At 36.1% G+C, this 22,547-nt stretch overlaps 1 protein-coding gene across 3 annotated transcripts in view; it reads right to left on the bottom strand.

The window, feature by feature from the left end:
• LOC145686671 (uncharacterized) overlaps nucleotides 1-22,547 on the bottom strand; it is a 188,349-nt gene that overhangs the window by 5,214 nt on the left and 160,588 nt on the right. Inside the window, exons 19-20 of one of the 3 annotated variants that reach the window (XM_081760183.1) lie at nucleotides 21,849-21,986; nucleotides 3,370-3,456 (exon numbers count right to left, since the gene is read on the bottom strand). In XM_081760183.1, coding sequence (XP_081616309.1) covers nucleotides 3,413-3,456; nucleotides 21,849-21,986 — 182 coding nt within the window. In that variant the 3' untranslated portion in view covers nucleotides 3,370-3,412. Of the gene's footprint in view, nucleotides 1-3,369; nucleotides 3,457-5,312; nucleotides 7,199-21,848; nucleotides 21,987-22,547 lie in introns of those variants that run through there. The other 2 variants (XM_081760182.1, XM_081760181.1) reach the window with 2 other exon arrangements.

Here is a 22,547-nt window from a genome sequence, read left to right on the forward strand (position 1 = left end):
AGGCCAATGTAGCCCATGAGCAGTGTAAACGTACGGTTCTGTACTACCATGAGCTTGGAACATATTGGAGGTTAGTATATAGAAATCTTACTGATTACGTCATGGTGTTTCTACTTTTAGAGAAGTGTTGTTAATAGTAAGTTTCTCCTTATCTATAATAATATAACAAAACTCTAACGGATTGAATATGTAATTATGTTTCGATTTCAAAATACTACTCGGGGCAATTTCGAAGGGCGTCATGTAAATATGTAACATAGGATAACCATAAAATTAAACAACATGAATTAATTTTTTAGATGTTGTGATGTTTAAAATCTACAGCGTTGTATTGATAAACTTCTAGAAATTTACCACCACACATGAAGGAAAGGTTCTTGTTCTAGCAGCACTGCCAGTGTTACCGTCAACAGTGTAAACGTACTATATACTAGGAACAATAGAGAAGAGTTTTGCAGATGCTAGTGTATACGCATGGCAAATTATTATATGAAAGTATAGTAGTACCATATTATAGGAAGTATAGTATTCGCTCCCAAATTTTAGAGGTATAGCCCATGTTCCATCTCGAAATTTGACATGGATGCGGCCCATTTGGGGCCAAAATATGTATTCCTCTCGAACAGGCCCGTGGATTGGATTCAAGAACAGTTTGCCGATCTTCCTCCTTCACTTGTTAGTATTCAGTATAGGGCTAAATAATACGGCCACGTCTGCTTATACTGAGCCATCTGCTACTGGGCGAAGTGTACAGTAGCAAATACACGGATTCCGCCAGGAGCCAATAAGCTCCTTCTAGCACTAGTAAAGTGGTCACGCGGAAACTCGTCCTGCTATGAAACCAACATTATTTCAGTATAATCTCCGTTAAATCTCTCTCTTGTGGACAGCATGCTTTCCTTCATACCACATTTCAATCTCGTTTCCCTAAATATGCAACTTCTGAAAATTTGCCGACGTGGGCCCAGGCCTGCTATCAAAATTTGATATGGTACCTGGAGGACAAATTTTTGATCCTAGACATTTATTGCTACCGCTCCTTTGCGGAAATTAGGCAAGGAACCAGTTTTGCAGCCTTGGATGGATCTTAGGCGCACATTTTATGTTAATAGATTACACTCTTTTCTTCTCTCTCTTTAGCTAAATTATACGAAAAACACACACACACACACAAAAAGCATGTTTAGGGAGGACTGGGTACCTCTTACAGTTTAGACCAAAGGCCATGACCCGCCCTTGCACCGTGAGCTTTAAACCTTTTTGTTTTGACTTAATTTAACAAGATCGTTTGATTTTAGAAATCCGATACAAGGCGCTCTCTGATGTTGAGAGACGTACCTGTACCTGATGTTGAGAGACTTCAATCATTTCTTAAAAAAAAAAAAAAAAAAAAAAAAAAAAAAAGGTCCAATTGCTAATTTCATTTGAGTAGTTGGTCCTCACTAAATGTTCATACCTTTCTCTCTGGTTCTTTATTTGACTTTCGAAAACAGATCCCTTAGACTTAAACCTGATAGTACTAGAACTCAAATTGGACACTTGGGCTTTCTCTCTCTTGGTAAAAGACTTGACTGTCGGTGAGATCGTTGAGAATTGATACCTGAACATCTGGTTGTGGTTTTGACTTTTTATCCGTACCACACCATGGTCTTACCACCAACCAATTTTTTTTTTTTTTTTACAGGACGAAGATATTAATTTCTTCTTTTCTTTTTGTGGACACAAAAAAGTATTACCTATGTTTAAAAAATCATTTCAAACAATACAGTCCATTTTTGGTGACAACGTAACATACAATGTCGAAGATATTATAGAAAACGAAATTCCCCACCTTTTTTTTTTTTTTTAGCAGAATTCTCGAAAACGCTAGGAAATGTATCCGTTTATTTTTAACGAGTGGTTTTTATGCCGAACTTATTCTCCTTAACATGAGGGGCACGTGAGACGATGTATTTTTGGTATAAAGTTTGAAATCTCCTCTTTTTTTGAATAAGGATTCTAATCAAAATGACGTTAGAAAATTAGTTCGGACAATGTCGATTTCATTTATACAGGGTGGAACGCGAAGGTATGGTTGAACTACAACAGGGTATTCCTCTAAGCACATGAAACAGGAAGTTTTTATCAATGTATCATTCTGAAGTAATGCAGTGTTCGAGAAAATACGCTTATTATGCGTACCTATCGTGCAGGAACATGATAAAAATAGTTCAAAGATGATTGTGCAGGAACTATGTATAAAATGAGAAATTAGAAAGTAGAAATGACAGCAATACTGTACGAAACATGACACACGGCTCTCGGGGAGAGGCAGAGACATTTTCAGGGTTGCATTATTTAAATGTAGTTCCGGATCATTTCACCTTACCTCTTTATCTAAGGTACCAGGAAGTGTTTCCAGTATATCATCATTCTCTCAGAAGCCCTCTCCACCTCTACTCTCATACTCTGTGGAGTGCACCGTGTCTTCTTGATCATACCGCAAAGGTGCGGTACACAGGGCGTGGAGAAGTCCTGTACCTCTATGTTTGATTATCTCCCTGTAAGTTTAGTTGTACTACTCGAAACACTGCATTCAGTCACAGACAGCACTCTCTGGTATTCCCACATTTAAGTACTGTCTGATATTCCTGCCCTTAGGGTCACATAGAGCATTTCAGTTGTGAAACTAAGGCTGATGTGAGTAGTTGCACTCACAGTTCCATCCCCATTGAAACGTGTCCTCACGACGCGGCGACGCCCGATCCTTACAACACTAGAAACCCATTGTCGGAAATCAAGTCATATGTCCGCGTGAAAGAACACTGCAGTAATTGGCGGGCAACCTTTCCCTTCGTTTTGTTTACAGTACGTATCTGCCAGACGCTAAGTTTCGTTACCCTCACAAGAATTAAGGTGAACTGAACTACAACTCCAGAATCAGGAAAAGTTTCTTGCGTGCACTGATAGCTAATTATGGCTACATGCTCATTTTTCGGATATCTGTTTACTTATATCAAGGTAGCATATTAAATTTTCTGAAATTGACATAATGAATGTCTTGTGATAATTCATTAGTGACAATTAGTCTTCGTCTCGTCTGCTAATTGCCAGAACGCTAGCAACATCTCGCAGCACAGCTAGTGACAACTATTACCCTGACTGTGAACTATTAGGAACATGACTGACAACCTGAAATGCGCTTTTATAATACGGATTGTTGTTTGCTATGGTTGTTATTGTGAGCAGACGGAAGTTTTCTAGCTAGCAAGAAAGAATGAATTTCGACGTATGTTGATGACTCTTGAATACAGATCAATAAAGCTATGCTCAGACAAGACGTTATCGTAGCCATATTAATGTTGAAATACGGAACTGAAATAAGCTTACAACGCAAGCTTCTGGTCAGTCGATTCCCACAAAACTTCATGAGCTATATAACCACTGAGACATGGCCACTCCGCCAAAGTACGTTTACTGAAAAATAAAAGAATGAAATTAGGTATAACTGAACTTAGGTTAAAATATAAGTATATATAATGTTTCATACTTTATTTCATATTTTAAATACATGAATTGGTACTAAAACAATACTACATATATTACTATATGTGTGTCACATTTGAGTACAGAAAATAACTATATAAAACTTTTTCATGATTTTACAAAATATATAATAATGTAAGTACGATACGTAAGGATGTTAGTATTTTCACATTGTCAACACATACAATAGTGTACGGTGGCCATGAGCGCCCGAAGAAAATCTTCTGGAGGGGGGTCGGCATCTCCATGGTTGCTATATTACGTTCGGTATTTTTTATTTATATTAAGCAATTTAAGTTGTTGTTATATACATTTTCGTGAGCCAGAGGAAGCCCTTCCCCTTCAGGTGCCCATGACGGTGGCTAATAATGTATCACCTTGCAAAATCATAGAAACTTTTGGTTTTGTTTACAGTGAAATATTTAGAAAAATAATACCGTTAATTGTATAGATTATTGGTCACACCATACAAATGATTTTAACTAAGATACTAAGAAAAAAGAAAACGAATATAAACGTTTAAAAATACTAGTCATAATGCAATTATTTAGTTTATTAAGAAAAAAATTTTGCGTGTTTCACAAATTTACAATGTAATTTAAATCGCCATGTTAACTGCAACCTCGTATACTTTCGTGATTTATTACTTAACACTGAAGACCTTTTTCGAAACACTTGCCTACTTTAGAATACAGAATTTTTCAAATTTATCGATATATATATATTTTAAATAATGGATCTGAAGTTTTTCGAACATTCTCTATTAGGAATGGCTACAAAGACTATTTACATTGTAGCAACCAAACAATAAAACGAAACAGAATACTATCCTCTAACAAAGCCATTTACGGAGTTCTGCTATATTCACAATATAAAAATTACGTTTGTATCAAATGTGTAACTTAAAATACATTCGTAACTTTTAAAATTTCTAAAAAGAACTATGCATTAAAAATAAAGAAATAAATGATTTAAAAAAAAAATCAATCTGGCAGCAAATACGTAATAAGTCAACGGTTTAATTTATCGTTTTCAGGGGTGAATTTGATTTACCATTCTATGTACTCAAAGCTAACATTTTATCTTACACTTTGCCTCAGAACTGCAACATACAGAAAGAAAAGGAAAACAAACGCATTTGGTTACTTGTAAAGATGGACCACTTATAAAATCTTTCTTCTCTTGGCCTGTGTTTTACATAGGGTGGTACGATAATACACCGACAAACTGAAGGAGGTGATAATACATGAAATTAAGCAACAAAATGTTAAGAATATGAGTCGATAGCATCACTGTTTTACCATGAGAGGCGTTCAAAAACCGGTAAAAGCGCTGATATAATCCCGAATATCTCGTGAACGCGGAAAAATATCGCTGTCAGGTCTAAAGATTATACAGAAAGTCGAGTTTGACATGCAATGAGTACCGATGGTAGCAGAGCAGTCACTGCAACAGATTCCACAGATGGGTAATGTGTGTGTGAATTCATGTCAGTATGCGTCCGTATAAAGAGGTGACTACTCGGGTATGAACAGTAAGCTATTGCAATTGTCAGGGTCGACTTTTGCGTTCACGAGATATTCGGTATTATATCAGCGCCTACGCCGGTTTTTGAACCCCTATCACGCTAAAACGGTGCTGCATTCGGCACACGTTCATTAAACATTTTTTGCTTAATTTGATGTCTATCACCTCCTTCAGTTTGTCGGTGTACTACTATCGTATTATCCTGTATGAGGTGTTTTGAGTAACAAGGATGAACTCAAGAAAGGCTTTTTCTGAAGAAAGAAAGAAAAAAAAAGCATTTTAAACTTTCTCCATAATAGCGGACTCAAACGTTCAGATTAGTTATTACTATTGTTGTTGAAATTTGTGTTATTGTTATTACTTAGGGTTAAAAAAATGACTCGATGTTGAAGTTTTCCTTACTGCCCAGAACGCCTCATATTTACATCCATTATTATACCGCAACAACCTTACGGCAAGACTTAACATAGTCCTATATTAAACAACCAAACTATCAGCTGGTCTCAAATGAATATTTGTTCAGGATATATTTCGTTTTCTTCATATTCTTTAATGAATATTTGTTCAGGGTATCGTTCGTTTTCTCTATATTCATTTCCCGCACAGTTCATTTCATTATTTACCAATAAAATGGAAGTATGATCTACACCAACATCAGTGGGCATTTCAGCTGACGCTAGTGTTTCGAAGTTACTTGGATTCTGTTCCACTTTTACTGTTTCTACACCTGATAAGGATGATCTGTCTGCTTCCAAAAGCATTTCCCGACTTTTACAATACAGATTCTTGTGTATGTTTAAGTAGTGTTTGACACAGGTCATACCACAATCCTCACATTGGATTTTTTCTCGATCTTTTCGCTTCAAGGTAGGATTGATCAGAGTTTCCTTCAACTTTTCTCCGCTGTCAATGATTGTAGATTCAACATTTAATGTCGGACACTTCTCACGATTTTTACACCAGTGATTCATGTGGATTTCTATGTAAGATTTGTCGCAGTATTCCCCACATTTCTTACATTCTATTCTATCCGTATTATCTATGCTCTGTAAACTAGGAGCACGCAACTTTTTGAATAACACTTTCACAGATTTAGTAATACCCTGCTTTCTCATTAAACTTTTCGATCCATTTGGGCCTGGTCCCATTACACAAAAATATCTCAAGTGTCTGTTATGGTAATAATTGGTAGAAAAACGTTTATCACATTTCGTACATCGTACTTCACTCTTGCGCTGTAATTTTTGTTTTTTAGTTTCCATCTCTTTGCTATTCTTTAACGAAATACATGCGTTTTGTGTAGGTGAACTACGCACTGTTTCTACCGACGACAAAGATGTGCTCAACATGCGTGCAGTAGACGGCGATTTGCCGAACTGCTCTTCAGTCAAGACTTCTTTAGCATTAATCGATGAATCATCTATTTGTGAATCCTTTTTAACACAAAATCCTAAGTGTATTCTCATGCTTCTAAATCTAGCGAAATGTCTTCCACATTTCGGACATCGTTTTCTATTTGATGTTTCAATAAACTGTTTATCATTCAATATTTTGGTAGTAACTGCTGCGTTATCTTCTTGCAGACGCAATGGACAAAAAGATTTTAAGTGCCTTCTCACATTATATTCATTATAAAAATGAGCACTACATTTCGGGCATTTATTCTTGTCTTGCATTTTGAAACTTTCAGTCCCAATTGCTAGGTTAGCTCTTTGTGGACGCAATGGACAATTATATTTTAAGTGTCTTCTCACGCTATATTCGTTACTCAAACGAGTTCGACATTTTGGACACTTACTTTTGTCCTGCACTTTGAGGGTTTTCATTTGCCGTTTTCCTAATAAAGTAGACGAGTTTTTGTAACAATGTTTGAAGTGTTTTCTCACGTCCCTATAAGAAGCAAAAAATCGTTTACATTTTGGACATCGTTTTCTCTTTCTATGGTGTAGTGTTACGACCCCAGTTTGCAGTTTTTCTACTGAAGTAGACGAGTTATGAGTTGATTTCTGCACAGTTTCTATCAATTGTTCAATCAAAGCTTCAGTATCAAGTGCTACATGTGCACCTTCAGCTTGGGAGTGTTTGTTGAATTGCTGCACAGACGTTGTTTCTGAAGGATACTTTATCTTATTTCTAGTAATAGGACCTGAGAAAACAAAAAGAAAGAGTTATAAAAGGTTTATCACCAAATATTTAGACTAGTAAAATACCAATATGACGAAATTTTAGGAAACTCTTAAATAAATTTTGAGATAATTAAATTTTGTTATACTGAAAAAAAGTCAATTGTCAAGAACTCATCCGTTGTTACATTCATTGCAAGATCTACGTTACTTCAATATGCATTTACAAACGGAAGACCTTAAGATCATTAGATGAGAGGAAGAACAGGATATATATACACGAAGTAATACGATGTACAATACATAGTAATGGATGTTACAGGACACATATCACTTAACAGGATATCCACTTATTTGGCGAGCACAAATTCCCTGACTTTTACAGGTCACGATTTACAAATTCTAGATCTATATATAATCTAAAGAGGCTACCTTATTTTTCCCGTCCACTAGAGATCTCATATAGTATGTATGTACACGTATATACCGTGAGAGTAGGTACAAAAGTTTTACAAAACAACTTATTTTATTCTATAAAATATTTCCTACCAAACAGCCGGTAAGGCAAAAGGAGAAATGAGTTTTAGAAAGAAAAATCCGTATTTAAAATTACCTAATTTTTCAAGTTTTTCTTTTTTCTTTCTTTCCTCCAGCTTTTATTGAAATTCTCTGACTTCTCCAGGAGTTATTACGAATACATCGAATTTCGTGACTTTGTCAGGTTTTTCAGGACGGTTGGAACTCTTGCTACATAAATTGTAAACTCACCTTTGTATCCTGTGTAATTTTATACATAGGAAAATTGTACTATTTGCGTATACAATAACCCAAAAAATTTCACAGGATGTAGAAATGACTTAACTATCTATATATATAAAAGAGAACGTACAAAATCCTTTGTCCGCTCATCACGCTAATACGGCTGAACCAATTTCTTTCATTTTTGGGGGGTTATTAGGATTTGGACCCTAGATGGTTTTTATCATATCACTTTAATTTTTAATTACCAGTGTCTTGAGATAATTGACCATTCAAGTGTCCATAACGTACAAATCCTTTGTTATTAGTTCATCATAGGTAAAAATAAACGTATTTATATGCAACCCGCATGACCGTGTCACTCGGCGGGTTAACATAAATGACAGGCGATATACAGCGGAAAATAGCTTGAATCTTCTGTTTAAAATTTTTTAATTGATTTGCTTATTTTTACAGACACTTTTACAATATGCCAGCACCGGGATGACCGCAGCGAAGCGGGGCGGGTTAACATAAATGACAGGCGATATAATGTTAAGATTTACTGCAATCTTCTATGGTTTTTATCATATCACTTGAAAGCGAAAAAGTAAAAATTATCTAAGTAACAAAGTTTATTGCGTTCCGGGGTGACCGCAGCGAAGCGGGGTGAACGCTGCTAGTTCATTAATACAATTAACAATAATTCCAAGACATATTTTACTAGCATACGAAATATTTATAATGTGCCCAAAGTTCTGATCATTTACTTATTTGAGGCGATGTGGATAAATGAACTTGTAAGGCAGAGATATGAAATCGTAACGTTCATTGATTGATCTTAAACTGTCCTACTTACCCGATAGTGTTGCTTCTTGTATTGGATGATATGCATAAATCTTAATTAATGGTATAATGCTCATTGGTTACTATTAAATCACTCTCCTGTTCAACTAATCGCGAACGTGTACGAAAAAGTTACCATTAGAATAGTATAATATAATAAGAAAAATACGGAAAGGGAAAGGTCCTAAGGATAATTTCGAAGTCGTTAACATTTCGCTATACTGGCGTTAGTTAAATAACATTTTAATGTATATAGCGTTACCACAAATTACCAGAATTATGAGTCCTCTCATTGGCCTAGTGACTAGCACGTGTGCCTTCAAAAAGTTTCATTATATTTCGGTCATTTCTGTGAGCATGATCCGGCGCATATGTGATGTGAGCAGGAACTGAAATTACGTTTCTTGTCTGGTAGAGAAAAATCGACCCTAGTATTCCTGAAACCATACTCTTTGTCAATTAAATTCAACACTAGTAACTTTAAATCCAATCACTTGCTTGAAGTAAAACTCCTTTCCTTAAGAAGTTATCGAATAAGTTTCAATGTCACTTATCCTACAATTTACTTTGAACAATTAAATATTTTATATGGCAGTTATCTTACGGATCAGCAACTCTTTCTTCAATGTACGTAAACTTACGTACAATCCACTACTATAAAGAATTGTTTTAAATAACTTAAGACTCATTTTTGTAGTTTTCAAATTCAATTCTATGCCATTATGTGTTATTTAACACTAATTAAATTTATCATTTCAGAGCACATCTTTCCAAACTAAGGATTTCATAATGTCTGTGTAGATCTATGTTGCCAGATAAAACTTGCTTTCGATTTTTAGCGCACCTGAGAACATTTATTATTCATCGTTTATTATTTCAATATAGCTTACCAAGCTACTTGCAAGGTTATTTTTAAGACAATAGATTCTTGCTCATGAATCTTCGAAACACGAACGCCTGTTCAGAAGCAAGAGGTATGTTTCGTCAGAAACTTTGTTCTTTAGACTACCTATGTCTGATAAAATCTAAATTCTTATTGGCTGCCAGCTACGGAAGTCAGCCAAGCAATTTATAAAACTGACCAGTTAAGCGTTTGTAGGAGTGCGCAGTGAAACCTCTTTCGTTTCTTCCGTGCTTCGTTTGACTTAGACGTAGGACTCTCGAATAGCAGGATCTTCGCTCGCAGTTGTCTAGAAAAAGTGTTTTATTTTAACAAGTATTTATAAAAAACTGTATTCACGAATCATTTGTAAATATATGGCCTCTAGGAAGTATCAGATCTTCGAAATGTTAATGAGAGCTGTGAATTATTCAAAATCCTATTAGGAAACAACCCATTAGTACCCATTAGAAATCTCAGTAGACACAAACCATTATTTGAGCATTACAATTTTCACGAATAGTGTTTTCAGCAAATACATGTGTTAGGAGCTTGACATACTAAAAATAATACAAAATTTACCATTTTTCTTTTGCTTGATTATTCATAAGTGAAAGGAGATAATGAAATACAACTTACCACAATCATAGATAATGTTATTCACTAACAGAAAATATGAACATGAATTTTCAGCGTTGCCAGAATAACAATTCCCTCAAAATCTAAGTTAAGGTAGCGACTAGAGGAACCAACTCAACTGCTGAGTTGAGTTGATTTTGTGTTTAACGTCCCTTTTCAGCTGTGAGGCTATATGAGACGTGGACATACTGATTAACGTGGAATCCGAACCACATGAGCTCCCGCCGGGAATCGAACTCGGGTCGCCCGCACCAGAACTCAACTGCACTTGATTACTTATGTTTCGGTATCCTGTGAACTACTTTCTAAATAACGTTCTTATTTAATTTTAAAAACTGTATGTTAAAACTATTTTGTTTAACACTAAACTAAACACAACTATTATTTAAAAAGTAGTTCACAGGATTCCAAGACAACATGATACGTAATCAAATGCGGTTGAGTTCGTTCCTCTAGTCTCTGCCTTAAACTTAGATTTTGGGGGAAATGTTATTCTGGCAACACTGTAATTTCTATGGATGGCAACACTGAAAATTCTTCAGGTTTTATATTTTCTGTTGTAGAGTAACATTATCATTATCTCCTTTCACTTATGAATAAACAAGCAAAAAAAAAAAAAAAAAAAAAAAAAAGTAATTTTGCATTATTTTTAGTTTGTCAGGCTCAATGCGAAATAGCCATTAAATTTCCAAAAATCTCAGAATAAAACTGAAACGGCCGTAATAATTTGTTGTTTTATTTGAAGGCATCTTAAACTAACATGTTAATAATTTCATTTATGCATAGTTTACTATGTATTCTCATTTATTGCTACGTTCCAAGATAAGTCTATTAAATTTTTTACTTAATGGAACAGACAAGATTTGTTAACAATTACGTTTGGAAGCCTCTTCCTTTAGTTTATGATCATACAAAATATATATATATATTGTTTTGCTTCTAACCTTTACAGTCCCAGACCATGATACAAGTGAAGGTGGCATGAGTTGTCCCGCGCTTGTATTACGTTCGCACCACGAATATTGTGCTGCGGCTTGAATGGTAGTTGAGGGGCATATATTTTAATCACACTCGACCCTAGCCATAGGAGTTAAATACAAGGTTCTGATTGGTTGGAATCCGTTTCTCGCCACGTAGTATACATATAGTACAAATCAAATGTTACATGCTGTCGGTTATCGTAGCCGAGCGGCCTAGTAATGAAAATCGTTTTTTGACGTGGTTCAAACCCGGACCAAGGAAAGTTTCTTTTTTTTTTTAATTTTCATAAAACACTTTTTATCATTAAAATAAGATGAAAATAATACTCATTTGCGCTTCTACGTAATATATAATGCATAAATTGTGCTTTTTTCACCATTTACCTAGAGATTTCTGATAATCCTTATACACAATGACGTTATAAAATAACAGGAGAGTAAGAAGTGCGGCCCTCACGAAGCGAGAGTTTGTAGGGGGTAGTGGAGAGTTAGAGGGGAGGAGGTGCCGGAGGCGCACGTTAGAAACAGCTGAGCGAGCGTCAGCTAGTGATGGGCCGAAATGAATACAGCGAATTCAATTCATTCGATTCTTCCAAGAATTCGGATACCTCGAGTACTACAAAAAAGAATTCGAATTCTTTTTGTATTCGCTTTTGTTGCTTTCCACTGCACTAATTCTTTCACAATTTATTTTCGGAAGAAAAATTGTTGTTCAGTATTCCTTACCAGGCTAAGACCTCATAATGAGAATACCAAAAATAACAAAGAATTATGTGGTTATCTTCTTTCATTTCAATATCAGCCCGAGCCAGCAACAGACTCCCGCTGTTGCTGCAATGCAAGCAAGTTGCAAAGCAGATAGAACTCACAGAAGACTCGGATACTTTAGTATTCGAATTCACCTACAGTGTTACCAATTCAGTCATATTTTAGGTTATCTATTTTTCCCCAAATCTTAATTTAGCTACAAGAAATGATGACTTTTATTCATTTACAGGGTTTCTAGATCTCATTTTTTCTGAATATAAAAGCGAAAGAAACGATCGTAACTTCCTCTTTAGTTTTATTTTTTTCCATCCAGCTATCGTTGGCAATATTGTTCCCGCTGCGCAGGAGTGCGAATTCGGGTAAAGAATTCGGTTCTTGAATCGGATACACCGAATACACTTGGCGCGGTGCCTCAATAATAGCAGAGGTAAGAACTCGCTTTGTTCGTGTGTTCCCGTAAGCCTTGACCTACTTGTTAATGTCTCCTACTGTTTGCAAAATTATCCCTTATTGTCAAGGCAGCAAGGTTCACTCTCGTGTAGCACAAGAAACAACAGTTCAACATCCAACCAATCCACTTTGCGCGTGAATTAACCTTCTTTCTCTCCGCATGTCTCTGTCTATCCTCATCCCTTTCCGTGAATTCGAATTCTCCGAGTTCTTGTTGAGTCCGAATTCTCAGTGTGACACGAGGGCTTGTAGAGTAAGAAGGTGCAGTTTCAACCTCATCTTATCTTTATTAAGCTCAATAAATTTTGTTGCACCTCCTTTTTAATTATTTAGCAAGTCAGCTGTGAAAATAGATAAAGAGAAACCGTGAAGCAATAATAAACAACTAAATATATATTATACAATATACATAATAGGGTATATTCGTATATTCGAATTCGAACTCGATTCATTTTCACAGTATTCGATTCACTAAAGAATTCGATTCGGCCCATTACTAGCGTCAGCGAGCGAATGGGGTTAAAAGCCCTGCAGGGCTCGTTTTATTCCACCTTTTCCCCAATAATAATACCACATGACATTACGCCACACTCGCGTGGTGCAACTTCGATGTAAATCCTACCTCAATCGATTCCTTGTGACCAACTTAAAAACAGCAGACTCGGGTAGCACGTGAAAAAAATATACGCAGCTAAGAAAGTTTGGAGTCTGATTTTTTTTTTAATCTTATCATGCGATTGATTTTAACGCTAATATATTAAAGTAACTTTTAGAAACATTGTCCTCAATCCGTGATACCAAATGCAGCAGTTACCTTATAAAATGGTATCACCAGATTCCAAGCTTATACAGTTCGCACCAAAAAACCTGCAACTTTTTTTTTTTTTTTTTTTTTTTTTTTTTTTTTTTTTTTGCAACGTCTAAGTGGCACGAATCACGCCAGGAGAAACCTCGGCGTCCTCCCCTGCACATTTATTTTGGAACAAAAGACTTCGTCGTTTCACAATAAACTTACATGCTCATGTTGCAGGTTTTTTGTTGCGGACTGCACAATGTATAAGTTACGCTTCCGCCGTCTAAATTTAGTTTGGGTTTTACTATTCTGATGACAATTATCCAAGTACGTTTCTTTCCCTGTTGTTAAAGCAAGGATGTAGAATTTTCACTGTCAACTTCACGATCTGTTTCTTGAAAATGCATACACAAGCCAGATGTAGAGCTTTCATTACCTCTTGCATCTCTTATGTGTTTCCTGCTCCTACTTGTCTTTGTGGCAAGTTTTACAATGCTGAAATTAAATTTTCCAAATTTGCCTCTGATTTCACTGAAAAATCAATCCCAAAATTTTTTCCTTCTTTTCTCATTCTTTCAGAAATTCCCAGATAAAGTGCTTGATACCCATTTATATTCCAATTTGCTTTTCTTGTTCGAACTTTCGTGATATTCCCATGCTGCTTTGTTTCCATTTAACGAGACTGAAATTTTTAAACCGTTCTTCTTGTTCAAATAAAAAAATTTATATGTGATTGCTTAAATTTATTCCATTCGTAGAATAACTTCTAACATCTGTCTTGTCGAAGCATTTACAAGAAACAGGGCTGAAGAAAGAATTGAATTTTTCCTGCCGACATGATTTTAGTAAGTCTTCGCGAGCTATCAGCCAGGCGAAGACTTACTGAAAAAGAGGTCATGAAATTGACAGTGGAAGTTCCTTTAACAGTACGAAATGAAACAGTTAAACACGAAATGAATTTAGATTAGGAGAACCTAGATCGTCGATGCGAGATATACTAAGATAAATAAAACAATAAATTTAATTTAAACATACAGAGTGAAAAATTGACTGACTGAACCGGGACTCGAACCCAGGGTCTTCAGCATACCGTGCCGATGGGTTAACCACTACGGCACTCAATCCACTTCCCAGAACAGCCACTCACTCTCGAGGTCGGCGCTCTCATCTCAGACTACGTGGGTTGTACTACAGACCCCTCCCTGCTGTGATTGGACAATCCTGCGTCATATACCGAGCACCTTATGACGGCTGCGATTTCATATGAAAGGGGGAAATAATCTTTTTTTTTTCCACACCCGAATCCTCTATAGATGCGAAATTTGTAACACACAAAGTGAAAAAGTGACTAACTAGATCGAGATTCGAACCCGGGAAACGAGTTCTGGGAAGTGGGCTGAGTGACGTAGTGGTTAACGCATTGGCAAGTTATGCTAGAGACCCCGGGTTTGAGTCCCAGTCAATCAGTCTCTTTTTCACTGTGTGTTATAGAATTCACACCTGTAGAGCATTCTAGTGTGTAAAAAAACTATACAATGCACAAGTTAGGAATCTGGTGATATGATTTTATAAGCTACCCAGCGCATTGGAATTTTATCTAGCAACGTTAATCTTCACAAACATTTTGAAAAACATAGTTCCGAAAAGTTCTCTGAAATGGTAAATAAATGTTAATTCAATCAGTGTTAAATAACACATTGTGGCACAAAATTGAAGTTTAAAACTACAAAAGTGACAGTGTTAGTGATATTAAAACAATTCTTTATCGTAGTGAAATATACATAAGTGTGAAGATTTGTTAATCCGCACGATTATAAGCACAATATAAAGTACCTAATTGTTCAAAGTGAATTCTAGAGTATGTGACATTGAAACTTGTTAAATACCTTCTTAAGGAAAGAAGTTTTAGTTCAAAGAAATGATTGAATTTATAATTACGAGTCTTGAATTTAATTGACAAAGAATGTGCTTTCAGAAATTCTTGGGACGATTTTGCTATACAGAACAAAGAATATGATCTTTCAATGGAAATAAAAGTAGTAGTTTCTCCTTACAACGCATACGCGCGGGACCATGGTCACAGAGATGACTGAAATTGAGTGAAAATAGAATCCTAAATAGGAACTACTTACGTGGCGCAAGGTATGAGTTTACTTTAAGTTGTAAGTTCTTTCTTTTGTTCTTTTTGAGGATAAAGTTAAGTCCCTGGTTTGGAACGGATTAATATGGCCCACAAGCGATGCGAATGTATATTCTGTACTACCATGACCTTGGTACATACTAAAGGTACTATGGTTCAACACAAATTTTGTTGAATCAGCGATTACATTACTAGAGGAATTACTATTAATATACCCCTACTAGACATTCCTACGATAAGTAGTCACATACAAGATTTCCAAATCATATAAGTTGATTCTGAACACTGTCTGGTATGAAGCTGACTCAAAGTAAGAGTTTCGAGCGGCAAACTCTACTCTTTAACTGGTGCTTTTCTTTTCTTCACTTTTTCTTCTTACTTTCTCAAATATATCACAAAATTTACTTCTCCGGCGAAATGATGGGTTCGAAACAATACTGTTTATTTAGCCTGCGTTTAACTCGTATTTGCGTATCTAAAGCAAACATGAATAGTTTGGAAAAATTAGATGTTTACGTTATTTTATTAAGTATCTGCCTTTTGGTGGGCACAGGGACTATTTCTGTTTTTCTTTGCCTAGAAAAGTTTTTTCCACGTTTCTCTATCTTCAGCTTCCTCTTTCAACTCGCAATATTTTCTTCTATTTTTCAAATCATCGATCACTTGTGTTCTTCCTATTCCTCGCTTTTCTTCCACCTTTCCTTTTATGGCGGTATGAAGAAATATATATATATATATATATAATTTTTTTTTTCGTAAGATGTGTCCAATCGTTATGGCAATTCTTGCCTTTATTTTTATTTTTTGTATTGTAGGCGTCCCTCGTCAAAATATTTCAGAGATACTTGAAATTATCGACCTCTTCAAGTTTTCTTTGTTCTACCCTGACCTATAAGGGCACATTTTCACGGGATATTTCCAGGACTTTCGATGTTAGTTTCCATTCCATCTACTTTTCCAGTGTCACTATTTTTCAATTATCTTCTGCAGTCCTTCTTCGGTTCTGGCTATAATAATCGTATCATCTGCACACCTGACCTTGTTCATGATTTGCTCTTTAATCTTGATATCTCCAATTTCCATTAATGCTTCCTTCATTAACTGTTGAATAACTGGGGCGACATACTACATCCTTGTTTGACTCCTCTTCCAATCTCCACATTATTGGTTTCTCCTTCATTTAAGCGCAACTTCACTCGCTATCCTATGTGCAGGTTGCGAATGAGTCGTTGGTCTCTCCAGTTGACTCCGATTTCTTTAAGAATTTTCAGAAGTTTGGTTTAACTGACTCGGCTGAAAGCTTGCCAGTCGATGAAGCACAAACACAGCTCTTCCTTTACATCAAGAATTCGTTCTGATATAATTTTCCATCAACCCAATAAAGGCACAATTCTGGTGCCTTTTCCTTTCTGGAATCAAACTGATCTTCCTCCAACATCTCTTCTATCTTACTTTCAGCCGCCTGTTCAGTATGAGCGTAATAATCTTTCCAGTGTCGGAAGTAAGGGCTTTTTCTTGGGTAATGCAATCACTGTAACATCAAAAAAATCCTTTGGCCATTCTCTATTCTGGTAGACCTTGTTAAATGAAGTCAGTACTTTTATTTCATTGTCTCCCATTCCCTAGAGCAAATCTGCTGGTATGTCGTCGTCTCCAGTAGCCTTCCACCATTGCCTGTCTTTGATGGCTTGTACTTCACTTTTCAATATATTGGGTCCTTTCTCTTCCTCTGCTTCGATCGCAATATCTTTGGGGTGATTCTTCTGATCATACAGATCTTTTATGTATTTCTTCCAAATTCTAAGGATTGTTTGATGGTCCACATTGCCTACCATATCGTCAATTGCACATAATTTCTCTTCAATCTCTTCTTTCAAATATTTGTCCATACTTCTTAGTCGCTCTAAGTTCCATTTTCGATTTCTCCTCAAACTTTTCTTGACTGACTCTAACCAGGTTTGCACATCCGCCACTACGATATTCTGATCTGAATTAATGTCCGTTTCCGGTAGCGTCTTCACGTCGCGAACATTACTCCTGAAACGATCCTTGAGAAAAATGTAATCGATTTTATAGAGTTTATTTTCTCCTGGACTTCTCCACGTGTACAGATTGTTTTTTCTTTTCTTAAAGCACGTGTTCGTTACCATATCATTGCTTACAGAAGTCGATATAATTTGGCCCGGTGCGTTTTTCTTTTACTACCTAGTCCAAATGGTCCCACCACGTTATTCGCAGCTCCTTCTCGTACTATGCTGTTGAATCTCCCATTACTATGACGTGGACCTTAACTCCTCCCTCTTGATGTAATATGTCACTAATCTCCTCCTATATTACTTCTATTTCATAGTCATCGTAGTTGTTGGCACGACACCCACTGGTTTTGCACTTAGTTTTACACACATCAAGCGGTCACTGCAGAATTGTACTTTAGTTATATTTCTTGCTACTTAGTTCTTCACTGCTATCGCGACACCACTTTCGGCCTTAACGCCAACCGAATAAAATATTGTGTAAGTTCCCAATACTATTTCACCTTTTCCTGACCACCTCAAGCACACTATGTTCACTTTCCTTTCCAACGTTTATCCCTTTCCAATTTTAAAATGTCAAGTTTACCCGCACGTCGTAAAGTTAGTACGTGTCATTGAAAATGGGAATACAATTGACGTAATATCTTATATTTTATACAACGATGGTATTCATTAGAATTTAACTCAATAAATATAGTTGTTTATCAAGTGAAGGCTTAAATGTACCAAATTTCCTAAAATTATTTTACATTTATTCAAATTAAAAAAAAATCGATGTAAAAGCAGGAAAGGCCTTTGCTGCTTCTGAACATAGAACCCACTGTATTAAACACTCCTGTGTCATAGATGGGAACATTGTTTCACTTGCCCTGAAGAGGAAAGGGAGCTAAGCAACAAGATTTGTTAAAATCAGAACTGCAGCTTTCTAGTTTTCAATTGTTACTCAATAAAGCACTGTAAAAAACCTGCCACCTACTTCTCTTTCAAAAGTCCTAATTAAACAAACGTGGAATTTCTTTAAGGAACTGAGATCCTTTCAAAAAGTCCTAATTAAATAAACATGGAATTTCTTTAAGGAACTGAGATCTTTTTTTTTTTAGAGCCAGAGTATTACAATTTCCTACGTACGCCTGCCAGAAAATGGCCGCCTAAAGCAAGGTAGGTAGCGAAGAATATAATCTTAACAAGACTACATAATTGCAGATAGTACTAACGTCAAACACAAGCTCATGTATGGGATATTATGGGGCTGGAGAATTTACGTGAAGCTACTAAGTGTGCTTGAAAGAATGTTTATAAGTTCGAAAGTGAATCCCACGTTTCGAATTGAAAAAGATCGCTTCTACAAAATAGGTTTTCACAGAAACATTTGTGTACATGATCATAAAAATGTAAAATATGTTGACAAGGCAACATAGAACTCTGTGTGATGAAGATAGTGATACAGTGGCGAAAGTGTTACATAAACTGTAGTTTGTGTGTTACATGTTTTTCATTTACAGGGCGGGCCAATAGTCGTAGGACAGGCGAATAAAGTAAAATCTACACAATAGACAGAAATGAAATGTCTCTACACATGTTACAGGTAAGTGGAAAAATGTCAGACATACTGCGTTTTCGGCGGCACCTTCAAATCCGCCAACGTAGATTCAACTTCAAAATTTTAAATGGGAAAGGATGTGTGCGACACATCACATACACAAAAATTTGCTCTGAAATTGATATCTGTGAGTGCTTTTAGTCTAGCTCTAACGGGTTTCGAAATCTTTCATGGTTTTTCCAATATTTCTCATTTCAGGATCAGTGACTGAAGATAATGCTCAAGAAAGCTGAACTTACATCGATTGTTCTTATGTCAGCTGGAAGAAATGTGAGAGTCATCGCAGGTGACTTCAACGATCATCATCCTCAGGGGAATCCTATCTCACCCAGCATAGTTGCTACCCTCGTATCCAAATTCACGCATACAAGAGCTGTTGAAGACAGGCTCAGGGCGGGTAGGCCTAAAAGGATAGATGTTGTATATTGTGTATGATGTCCGACACATTAATATTTCAGTTTTATTTTTATTGTTACCACTAGTAAAAGTAGTGTTTGGTCTCTCAAAAAAGGAAGCCAATGTTAGTTCAGAAAAGAAAGCAATGGTACGTGCATACAAAGAAGAAGATTGATCCAATAGAAAAATAACTTCCCTGACCCCTCCTTCCCTTCAAAAAATAATCTGACTACAGAGTTAAGATTACCATTGAAGCACAGAAAGAAAATTGAGCCTCATGTGGATCGCCCACGAGTGGACGTCCTAGAAAAACAAAAAGCGCAAGACAATAGGATAGTTATGTTGAGTACACTTGACAGATGATCAGCGATCTTTATCTGCAGTAAAATAGGTAGTTCAACGGAGGATTCAATGTCAGTGTCGACAATAAAAAGTCACTGTTTTCAGTTTGGGAGCATAGATGTAGAAACTACTATTTAACATCAGCACAGGCTTGAACAGATTTAGAAGTTTAGAAGTTAGACTTCTGGGCTTTCGGCATCAAAGGCCATTTAGTCCGTCACGTTGGAGGGATGACGTCCCTCTGCGAGCACACTATCCGGGGAAAGGGAAGAAAGGAAGCGGCCTGGGGCCTATAAGTTAGATACCACCCCGGCATTTGCATGGTGTGAATGAGGAAAACCTCATTCAGGGTGGCAGGTCTGAAAAAGCGTTTTACACTTCTTCGGCCTAGTGACCCGAAACGCTCGCACCGAAGGCGAGAGCGTTGGCGACTACGCTATACGGGGTCACAGAGGCTTGAACAGTTGTAGGACAAAGAGTATCGAAATTATACCATACAGAACTGAGACAATGTTTTGTGGGCAAAGAAAAAAGAAATGAGATCATTGTTCAAATTGCCGACAATATGTACGCCATCGTCCAGGGAAAAGAATACTGTAGGCGTGTCACACCCCATCTCATTTTTAAGGGTTATTGTACGTGGGTATAGGAAAGCAAAACAGATAGCACTGTCGAAGCAGGACTGGGCGGAAATAATTTAAATGTATGAGCACATAATTAGATATTTATGAGAGTTGAGATGTGAGCCTATGCAAAACAAATAAAACGAAAATTTGTTAATTTTTTGCAGGGTGGATATTGTGAATAGAGGAAATATGATATCTCAAAGCGAAATTATTGGGTTAAATGATTATGGATGATAATTAGTGGTTGAGACCTGAGTGTCCAAATAGAGGGAGTATGTAGTCGTTAGAGAAGCTATTGTCGGTATAACAACTTATAGAAGTTCTTTTGTCATTCTGCAACATTGGACGCATTAGCATCTACCGTTAGTGTATCAACTTAAAGCAATCCCTCCTACAATTACTCACATCTGCTCGGGTTAATAAAGATTAAAGATAGAGCTCATTTAGAAAATAACAAAGCACCTAATAATTTGGATCAACTATGGCAATGTTTTGCACACTTGGAGCTCCATAACAATAAAGGCAGTGAAATAATTGCTGCAAGAAGTTCCACGTTCGCAAAGCTGTTATTCAAGTTAGAGAGGATCATACTGATGGACAGAAATTTGGAACAATTTTTTAAAGTGACAAACAGTGATATTTTCCGTATTAAAAAATGTGTCCGCAAATATTTTGTGTATAATTTATAGCATACTACTGGTTTTATAACAAAATCGTAACTTACCTGCATTATGTTTATTTTCCATTACAGGTTGAATTGACAGTTACTTAAGGGCGTGTTTAAACTTCCTATTATTAGTATATATACGGAAAAAGACTTTTATTCATTTAACTAAAAAAGGTAATATTGCTTTCCAAGGCAGACAAGGTCACACTAAACAACGATTTGCCGAACAACATGATTTACCTGTCGAGACTTTTTCCTGCTGCAAAGAAACGACAGGTTCTCCATTTTGCACCACACAATCCACTGCGCTTTCATTTGAGAAGCTGTAATTTGTTAAGCTGTAAAAACCTGTCAAATGTAAACAGGAACACCTCTACAGATTTAACATAAACCCGATTGTCATTAATCACCCATGCACAGTCTACAAAGGGCTATGAATGATATTCGGATTATATTACAGTTCAAAGTGTAAAATGGTTCTGTTATCTTTCACCTTTTTGAGCACAACAGATTTTCACAATTGCTAACATTATGGAAAACAATATATTCATAGAAGCCTATGTAAATCACTTGATTACATTCTCCTACTGAAAAAACCGGCATCCTTTTTGTTACTACTTCACGTTTTAAACTGCAAACTATTCCGGCAAGGATCCTGCCTGAAATTCTATTACGAAACAACAGAAAATTTATATCGGTAAGATATTATTACAATATCAAGTTGCACTCTTGGCTTTTTGACTCATTTTATATATATTTATATTTGAATACTTACTCATCCCTTTAAAGTAATTTGGTAGACGTTCTTTACTATTTTTGAAGATTGTGTTGCGAATCTTGTCTTTTATTTGCCTACATTCGTACTTTCTTGTAAACGTGGTTTTTCTCTGAAATTCCTCTACTTCATCTTCGCCTAGAAATAAAAGAAAAAAAAATCTTTATCATCAACCAAGACTTAATTAACATTGCAAGAAAGCGATAACATTTGTTTGTTTTCTGGTGAAATGAAAGCTCTTAAATCGATTTGCAATTAAAGATCACACAAACTTGTACCTAAAATGTTCGTATGTTTGAAGTGTTAAACAACGCGTGTACTTTTTGAAGCTCGATGTAACTTAATCCAGAAGAAACATATTCAAGCCTATGTTGGTCAACATTGGTTTCACTCAGAAAAAGAGTACTATATTTATACATTTATTATTATCCAAATAGTAACACGTGTATATATATATATATATATATATATATATATATATATATATAATGTAATCTTTCAGTTTAACGTCCCGCGACTATGCCCTTTAGGCTAAGGGAGATGGATGATTAAGTCATGCGAACGATGATGGAAGAATTGGCGGAATGCGAATGTGAGGAAATCGGAGTATTGAAAAAACTCACGGACACAATATTGTCCCCACAAATTTGTTTGCGTTGACTGAACCAGGGACCCCACGCACCACAGGTAAGCGTTCTA

The sequence above is a fragment of the Thermobia domestica genome, chromosome 5 (assembly GCF_964235325.1).
Source record: "Thermobia domestica chromosome 5, izTheDome1.hap1.1, whole genome shotgun sequence".
NCBI lineage: Eukaryota > Metazoa > Arthropoda > Insecta > Zygentoma > Lepismatidae > Thermobia > Thermobia domestica.